General features: G+C 35.5%; 1 protein-coding gene across 1 annotated transcript; it reads right to left on the bottom strand.

The window, feature by feature from the left end:
* Positions 1-3,718: 3,718 nt before the first annotated feature.
* Positions 3,719-6,400, bottom strand: LOC143374882 (uncharacterized; the record flags this gene model as incomplete). The annotated part of the gene is given in 3 exon segments (XM_076823432.1): positions 3,719-5,725; positions 5,727-6,250; positions 6,253-6,400. Coding segments are annotated over 3 exon segments (2,679 nt in total), but the record flags the coding sequence as incomplete, so codon positions are not given.
* Positions 6,401-10,172: the final 3,772 nt, after the last annotated feature.

Below are 10,172 nucleotides of genomic sequence, written 5' to 3'. Positions count from 1 at the left end.
CGGTGTCGAGATAATTCGTCTGTATCAACTTGCCCCCTGTATCAACTAGCCCCAGTCTCCCCTACCTACGCAGCAGAGAAACTGAAGATCGGGCACTCTTCGTGAAACTGGTTTGTTTAATCACGTCTAGTTAACCATTGGTCATTATTCATTGCTTGTCATTTACAGTATTTATTTTTAAATCCTGTTTAATTTATATACTGACGCAAAGTTAATTGACTTGCATCGTTGATTCCCCCTTACTTTTACGGTACCAGTGTCACAATCAGATGCGATATATCTTGGAATCTGTCTATCTTTGGTATTTGATGACCGAGATGTACCAACATTCGTTATTTTGCTCCTCACAATAAGCATAACATAATATATGAAGCACGCCATAACATAGTTGATACTTGTAACTAAAGTAGCTTTGAAACAGGTTTGGCCATGGTTTCGTTTTGTAATTTGCAACCCTGTCATGGGGAAGTATAGAAGTCATTCTATTTTCTAACCTAACCCAGACTTGATATTTTTTATCGTGTTTTCATTACTGATTTGTTCTAAAAAATTGTGTGTAACAGGTTTTATAATACAAAAAAAATTGTATTATGAGTTGTTTTATTTTAACATTGAATAGAAAACCATATTTGTTCGATCGATGAAAATTGCATTTCAGATAAATATGATTCACTGGTGAACAGGAAATTTACATGAATTGTAAATGTTCACAAGAAGACAACTGCCATTTAAATAGTTGGGATAGGTAGATAAGAAGGATCGTAAGAATGCTGGGTACATTATGGATTCATATGTATGCGAAAATGTATAACTATATTTAATACTGAAGATACATGTCGCAACTGATCTTTAGGAGTTGCATCAATGTTTATTTTAAAAATAACAGACTGATATACTTTGCAATTTATAACCATATTTACCAATAATTGTACATTCAGAAGAATTGCTTAAAATAATTGCAACGTTGCTATTTTTCTACGCATAGTGCTCTTTGCACACTGTTCCCTCGGTTAGCACAAAAATTAATTATATTCTCTTAAATGTCTTCATTTCCGGTTTACACGTTGCCGTAGTAAAATCGAAGAATGTTTGACGGCTGAAAGCCACTGACTGATCTCTGGTGGTGCACACATATCGTAAATATATTATTGGACATTTTGAAACTTGCACGGCTACATGTATAACAGCGCCATTTTTTACTCTTTTTGCTATCCCTTGACTGTTTGTTCTTTCACAATAGTCAGAAAGTGAAAAAATCAGTGGTGATATAATAAAATCTTCGAGAAGATAGTCGCCTAGTGATTTTAAGCTGTCAAAATCTTGCGATCTTACTACAACTAAAAAATAAGTATTACAACTTTTTTCAATACATTTTTGATTTCCTACTGATTGAAAGACAAATTTTTATACCTACCTATATTATAAAACTACGCAAACACACACAAACGGACACAGCCATGTACACTACCACTCAAAAGTTTGGAATCACTCTGTGAATTAAAGGAAGTAGAGATTATCTAGTTAAGCAAACAAGTTTAAGTAACTTTTACGCACGATAAAATATCCAAATTACCTGATGTAAAAAAGACTGTTATGATCGCTGAAAATATTAACTTCCAATCCAGAAAAAGTTGATCATATGACACGAGTTTAACATGAACATCGGCAAGTGTCTTCAAATTTTTTAAGTGTGCGCCTTTGAATACTGCATTTTTCATAATTCGGAACACGTGCCTTGGTGCTATCGACAAATATTAACACTTTGGGTGGCTCGTCGTGTTTGCCTAACGTAGGTAAGTACATTGATGCGTGAAACATTTGATCGCGTTTATTCTTTGTTGCATCTGGCTCTTTTTGATGACCACACCTCCCTTTATTGACTTCAGTAACTCCATCCATCTGCGATTAAAAGCAGTAGTGCCTCCATTTTTGCAATTTCGTGGGTCGCTAGTTGTTTAACCTCCTCACAACTTGACTTTGAAAGAGACAAATTCCTCTTGCTCGATTATTTCTCTCAGTGCCGGATATTTCACATGTGAGTGCATTGCAAGCAATAGTTGAAAGCAAATCCTTCCAATGTTTTCGTTAGAAGTGCAATTGTGACGTCTCTGCAAGATGCCAATAGCATGGATAAGGGAAAGTAGAAGCCCAATACCCCGATTGACATCTGCCTTTCTGTGTAATAGGAATAATCACCATTTCGAGCTGAATATTTTATTACAAATTGCATGCAACAGGCCATTTCATATATAAAGCTGTGGCAGTGAAAAATCATCGACAGTCTAGATTTTTTCCCCATGAAATAGAAAAAGATATGCCTGTATCAAAAATTGCGTCGTTCAAAATTGCAAATGTAGGTGCTCAATTCTTCAAAAGTGCGAAGATCTGTATCCATTAATCTTGTCGTATAGTCTTTTATAGAATATACTTTAAAACAATCCCCGTTTGATAGCATTCTGCTTTAATTAACTAAAACATATGCATTTCCATGCGATCGCTGAATTTCCCTTCTCCTGTTTGCAACTGTTACGTTTTCGAAAACGTCTAAGGGAGATGTTCTTGTGCAGAATCCCTGCATGGGATTGGGGGATGAAAAAATGGGATCATTGTGTATATTCCAATGAGCACACGACTGACCAAGATTATCTTCTCATAGAGTTATTCGATGAAGTTTTCTCCTGTTCTCTTCGTATTCTTCAGTCTTTCTTCTCGTTAGTTTGGTAGACGGATTGTATGACATAATTTAAGAAGTCGAGTGCCAGGTATTCATATACTTTCCTATTGATCCTCGGTTATGTTGTACGCGAGTCGTTAAAGAGAGTCTTATGTCATCCATCTCTTAAAAAAGCTTATGAAGGTGCAGTAAAATGGTCCAGCAGTTCAACTGTTGTCGAATATGCCCGTTTGAGGATGATTGTCGTTGGTCGATGAGACTGAAATGTAACATGTCTCGTAGGAACTCCGTTTCGTGATATTTCTAATTATTCACAACTTCGTGGATACTTCCTTCCTCTATAAGATGTCCACTACTCGCAGAGGCGTGATTACGCTATCCTCGTAGAATCATATCGCTTCAGGAAACCCCGAAAATATTTGTGTTTTACACAGCCAAGATCAATGTCAGATTTCACCCTCGACTTCAATGCTTGGTGAATCCTGAACGAATAAGTCGAATACTTGAAGATGATAAACGTAGAGTTCTTAACATTCTTTTTAATCATGAGACACTAAAATTCAGCGATTCCGTTTGTGAACACAAGATCGTTCCAGTTACGAATTCAACAGTCCGTACTATTTGTCATGACTCATGGCCAAGCCTCGAATTTTGTAGAAACTGACTTCTTAAATCAGATAAACGTTTATCTTAACGACCACAATTTAATTTGTCACATCAATCCCACTCATAGATCATATATTCAAAACGGACCCTCTCACTCACACTTTATAATGTTTGAGTTTTTATGATAGCCTTAGGTATTTATACTTGTTTAGTACAATAAAGACGCTTAGAAAAATAAATTTGTAATTTTTAACACTGTGTAACCCGTATAAAAATTTGTAGTTTGTTTCCCTCTACAATTCTATCTAAAACGACACTATCTGTGTGAACTGCAGGTTGTTTAAGTGTCTCCGCCTTTTCCCTTTCACCTAACACCAATTTAATATTATGTATGGCAATTTGAGGTAAGTATCGATAAATATACCGTAATAACAATTATTAAACACAAGAAGCATCACTGTAGTTACCTTGTGATATATACAGTCCTGCTATATCATTGACTATACTCTCAATAAAAAAATTACTTCTTTCTGCAATAGAATCATTATATAACTCTTGAAGAATTTGAAAACTTTTATCATGTCTACCTTGATCCAGAAGGACACTGGCAATGCTACGTTTTGTTGACAAAGTTTCAGAATGACTCGCTCCTAGTACGACTTTTTTAACGTTATATATCTCTTGAAGCATTGATAAGGCTTCAATGTAGTTACCTATCTTGTTAAGTGTCGTAGCTATAGAGTGTTTAACTGACAATGTCTCTGGATGATCATTTCCTAATATGACTTTTTTAACGTCATATATATCTTGATAATACTTCAAAGCTGCATTGTATTCACCTTGTTTAGAAAGCACTCCAGCTATATTACCCAATACAAGTAGGAAATTAAGGTTATCTGGTCCAATAATATTGTGGATGTACAGAGCTTTCTTTAAAGTTTTCAGGGCTATATCATATTTACACTGTTCTAGAAGTGCTAGCCCCATAATATTTATTGTTCTCCAAAGACCTTCCACAACTTCAACATTAATTTGTGATATCGTATTTAATAACTCTAATATATTCTCTCCAAATAAATAGGCTTCCTTATACCTGGCACTGTTCATAAGAGCAGTGCTAATGTAACTTGTAAAATAAAGAAACTGCTTCACCAGTTTTTCATACTTACTTAAATAATTCCAAACAGATATCGCATGGTATACATCTTTTAAGCTCATATTATCTTTATCAAACAGGCGTAATGCGTTTATTAAAATTTCTTTTTCTCTATTCTGCTCTTTTAAGTGCATTCTAGTCACTTTCTATACCATCTGATGTACATTAAGAAGTGTGTTCTTCAAATTAATCATAGAATATTGCATTAGTAATTCAATAGCAGATGCTAATTTCTCTTTGTCACTTACTATATTTGAAAACATTTCTGTGGGTATAGGCTCAGGAGCAAAATAAGATATGATATTCAATATCTCTAAAGCATCGCTACCATTCTCTTTACATTTTATCTTGTCTAATGTCATATTCCAAGTTGTACATACTGTTTTTGTATAATCATTGTCACTATCTTCTGGAAACTCAAAATTAAGAACTTCTCTTGTTTTTTCTCTGTACCTTTTTAGGTAGCTGCTAATTTCGAATTTTGAACCTACCAGCCTCAATCTTTTATCCTGTATGCTTATATATGCTACTGCTTGTTGCAATGCTAGGGAGAAACAATTTAATTGTTCTGCCAAGTCTTTAACATCTTCTTTCAGTTCACCATCTGTCATGTTCAGAAATATTCTAATGAACTGCGTTGCCTCTTCCTTACTGAATACGTCTAAGTGTAATATTCGTACATTCTTTGGCCATTTTTGATTGCGAGAGCTTATTAAAATATGCAGCCCATTAGAATTAGATGGCAAAACAGGTAAAAATTTATCTATACCGTGATCAAATTCATTTTGACTTTTGTATCTCTCAGCATCGTCAAAAATAAAGAGGCTCCTACCGCCAGAAAAGAATTTATATAAATCTTCAATTACGGAACTGATTTCCTTTTCTTCACCATTTGCATTTCGTGTAATAATCCCCAATTTATCACAAGCCAATCTGTGAAATGATTCTACAAGTGTTTCATAACCTTCGGCATTTATCCACATAATTTTATTCTCATACTTTTGACTGTATTGATTAATGTACTTTCGAGCCAACTCACTTTTACCTACTCCCCCTAAACCATTTATTAAAACAGGCTGTGACTTCTCACCTGCACCTTCACCTTGCAGTAGTGTATGTAAATGCCCTAGTTCCTTAGTTCTCTCACTAAATGACTTTATTGGTTGTCTTAAGTTAAACCAAATAGGAATCCCCAATCTTATTTTTTCAAAGAACCCCTTCCCATCCTTATAGGAAAGGAAACTATCCCTAGTTTTACCTTGCAACCAGTCTAATATCGTTATAAAAAAACATATTATAAACATTTTCTGTCATAATGAAATCAAACTCCTTTCCTATTTCTTCTTTGATAATCTTGCCTAACTCTTCTTCATTAGGATGATTTATCACAAACACAAGATGGTTTAAAAAGTCTTTTATCTTGTTACCAGAATACTTGACTGGATTTCCTGATCTAACTTTACTGTAATTCTTTAATTCCAATTTTAACAAAGCAGCAACATTCTGGTTAAACCTGTAACGCTTAGAGTGCTTTTCACTACTCTGGATATCTAAAATATCATCTTTACCTTGCACTCTCTCAACTGTAACCTGTGCTCTTTCCAGGTCATCAAAATCCCAGTCTATACTAGTACAGATAGTAATGTCTTTTATTGATCCATCTTTAAATAATCCTTCTTCCTTGGATTTTTAATAAGAAAAAAAGTATTTGATTAAATTGTAAATGCCATTACTTTCAGTCAACAAATTGTGAACTGTAATTCTTTTCGATTCATCTATCTTATGTTTAGCTTTCAAGAGACGATACACTTTTTACCCTGTTGAATGTATTCAAATACTAAATCATCAAATTTATTAGCTTCTTTTATTTCTGTACCAAGACGAAAATAATGCTGGTGGGAGACACCTCGCCATAGTAATAGCATTAGCAACTTCAACTGGTAGATATTACCATGAATTGAATTTAATCATCTGTTCTGTATGTTTTCTATATTTGCATCACTGTCGATATTATTGTTTGTGCGCATAGGCTGTACTTGTCTGAATACAGCGCCTGTTTTATTATCATTTTGACCTAAATATGATGCACCTTGTACATTGCATTCAAGTTCTTCTAGCATTTTTTCATCTTATCTTTGCAACTCTAAATGAAATGATGTTTTCAATGCTTCAGACATTTTGTGTATACGTACTTGTGGGAATCTATTAAAGCTTTATTTTCATTCTTTTGAAATTACAATATTAATCTTTTGCTTAACGGAAGATAAATATTTTTTAAATCACATATAGGTAGTCCAATGTGGATGCACACTATCGGTATCTTTAAATGATTAACCACCACTTCTTTTATGAGATGTTTGGAAATATCCTAACCAATTAAGTTAATAACTAATTTTGTATTGCCGATACTCTTCTCTTTATTTTTTTTATTCGATCGTTTAAACTGAATGTTATTCGAAAGCTTCATTCACGAGTGTTGTGTAATCTCACGTCGCATTGAAATGACCGTTTGTAAGAGGTCTTTATGTACTCTCTTATTTGGGTTAAAAACTAATTATTGAAGTTAACTATAAGTAAAGTAATATATATTTATGTATTGTTTTATGAGACCTATGATTGATTCTCAAAATATTTAGTTGTGGTATGTAGAAAACCTAACTGTGCACGAAATGTGGCAAATAATCGAAAAACTTACGAGAACTTCCGTTGCCCGCAGTTATGCGCTTTGAATATACTGCGTGTGTCATAATTCGCACTCCTCTGACCTCTCACACATCCATATCCTTCGCATGTTCAGCACACGGTCATTAGTATTTCCGTACGAGTGCTTACGACGATATGTACATGTAACCAACACTTTTTTTCGTTTAATCGTGCATAGCTTTGGCTGAAGAAGATATTACAAACAATACTTAGAATACAGCAACTGTTATACTTCTTGTGTGGTAAATATGATTTAACAGGATCCTTCGGTCAAAACAGTAAAAAAAGGCGGTTTTTATGAATTTTTTATAAGAAAAGATCACAACATATCCCACAAAATGTGTTTGGCTTATATTAATATACTCGTTAGGGGCAACAAATTCTCTTTCATATTTTCGGTTTTGATGCATTTTCTAAGTGGCGGTTAGTGCAGCGCTGCCAAAACCACGATTTCAGAAGATTCTGAATAATGGGTGCGTTCCGTTTCGCGCATTGAGTGCATAGACTGCATAGTTAGTCGCGCATGCGTATTTGTCTCTTTACGTACGCTTTGAAATACGTACCCGCGCCATGGACCTAAAGGACGGTGCATAAAATAGACTTATGTACGCGGGGAGCGAAGATCTCTGCGGAGAGGGACGGTATGTTCTCAGCCATCTTGTGCCGGTCAAAATAGTGCTGTCATCTATGTCCTTTTCTTTCAAACTTTTTGTGGAAGTCCTAGTTTACCATCCTTTCACAATGCAAACTGGCATTTTTACGATTGGATTTATAAATTATTACACAGGAACCGACGCCGCAAATACTTACTATGTACACTAGGCGTCAAAACGGCTTCCCTTCGGAAATTTGGCAACGTTGCATGTCACTAGGCATAACTCAGCGGTTCTAGTGACATGCAACGTTGCCAAATTTCCGAAGGGAAGCCGATTCTGGCGCCTAGTGTACGTCTATACCAAACGACGCCAATCCACGTCAATTGCACGCCAATCTACGCCAAACCGTGATGTAAGGATATAAGGTGTGCTCGCTGAGCGGCTCATTTTCGTCTTTTACTGCGCATTCCCAATTTCCGCCATATTAAAATATGTATGTATATGAATGCATATACAAGTGTACAGACGCATATCGAAATGTTCACAAATTCATTCTATCCTATTGGTTGACAATCCAATATGAAGGATCTTGGGAAGAGCACGTTATTGGCTAATTTGAAAAGGGTGCGCAAGAGCACACCTTATATTCTTACACCATGCGCCAAACGTCAAGCCCATAGACATATATAGACAGAGCGTAAGCTGAGGGGGGTGTAAGATTTGCGGTAAGGGGAGCGATACAGGCAAATCGGGTAAAGCCAATGGTTATGCATGCCGAATGCTTCCGAAGCTAACCCGACGTGCCTGTATTTGACCTCTGCCTTTTCCCCTCCAAGCCTACCGTTCCCCTCGCCCATAGTCCCAGCTTCTGCTCCGTCTATATATGTCTATGGTCAAGCCACGCTAGTACTAATAAGTAATCTCGCCTACAGAGTGCACCACAAGTTGACCGCCTCAAGATGGCTGAACCAAGTGATTCCCTTTCCCTCTTTTGCTTCAACCCCCCGCAACTATGCACCGTCCTTTATGTCCATGACCCGCGCGCTACATTGGAATCATTCGAGTGATACATATCGACCGTTACTGACGTCAGTCTATAATTTTACTACAATGACAACAAATACAGAGCTATGTGTGAATACATGTTCTACTTTTAAAACGTGTATCGAATTTTAATAAAAGTGTTCTCATTCAAGAGTTGTAATGTTTTTAAGAAATGGGTCTCATATTCGGCTACTTTACCCTATGTATTTGGAGTATTCGAATTCAAAATACAGAAGGGCACGTAAAGGGACAAATACGCATGCCCGCATTATGTGCATTGGCTGCCCCTCGTTCGATTTATATGGTAGATGTCCCAATTACCGTGCTTTGACGCCGACTTGCTCGCGAAGGAATTAATTACTGACTTCTCTTACTTTAATTTTGTTTGGTGAAAATTTATATTGATGCTTTGAATTTTTCTCTTTATTAAAGCATTTCCTCGGGTTAAAAATGTTAATTTTTCATATTTTTTTAATTGAAAAAAATGCATGCTTTTGTCCGAATTACCGTGCCCTGAAAAATGCGTTGTCCCCAATCCCGTGCCCCCAATTACCGAGCCCTTTTTTGAATAGCGTTCCCGCGGTTAGGTTATGTCTTTGAACTTTGAACTGTTCAAAACATTTTTTTGCTCTACGAGAGGTGTTTTTATTTGATTTTAATATGACCTCTTCATTACAAAAGCAAAATATGCAAATATAAATATCTGTTCACCCGTTCTGAGAAACGAAAGTAAGGTTAGGTTTAGCAGTTACGGAGGGAGCCAGTGGGCACCGACGGGCACGATAATAGGGACAAATGTTAAATTCCTGTCCCTATTACCGAATTGACTTTAAATATTCGAAAACGATTCAAAAGTGTTCATTTTGCTATTTTTTCATAAAATTTGAACCTTTTATGATATAATAAACACTTTACATAAGTGCAAATCACGATAATTATCAATTTATTCACTTCTGTAAAGTACGTGTTCCTAACCGTTTCCGGTAAGAATTTAGGTAAATCCATCGAAATCTTCATTTTTAAATTTTTTTTTCTATGCTTTAATTGTTTAAAAATGTAACCTTTTTGTTTGTAACACATACATTAATAGTTTAACTTAATTAATCAAATTTCTTTCCTTATTTATGTGTGCGAGTTTTTTTGTACGATTTCTTTAAGTATAAAGGCACGGTAACAGAGACAGGGCACGGTAATTGGGACATCTACCCTAGTAGTTGCTGCATGCATCATGTAACATCTCTAAGGAAATTCGATGAGCTTGTCACATAAATATCAAGGGCGAAGGCCTCACCTTAATTAATATAAATGCAATAGTAATTAAACAATTAGTAGCACATCACTATTTAATTAATATTCCTACTAAAGCTGAATACATTTATGAACACACTCTCTA

This window comes from Andrena cerasifolii, chromosome 11, assembly GCF_050908995.1.
Source record: "Andrena cerasifolii isolate SP2316 chromosome 11, iyAndCera1_principal, whole genome shotgun sequence".
In the NCBI taxonomy this organism is placed as follows: Eukaryota; Metazoa; Arthropoda; class Insecta; order Hymenoptera; family Andrenidae; genus Andrena; species Andrena cerasifolii.
The sequence above is the reverse complement of the archived record's forward strand: the minus strand, read 5'-3'. Positions and strand labels throughout refer to the sequence as shown.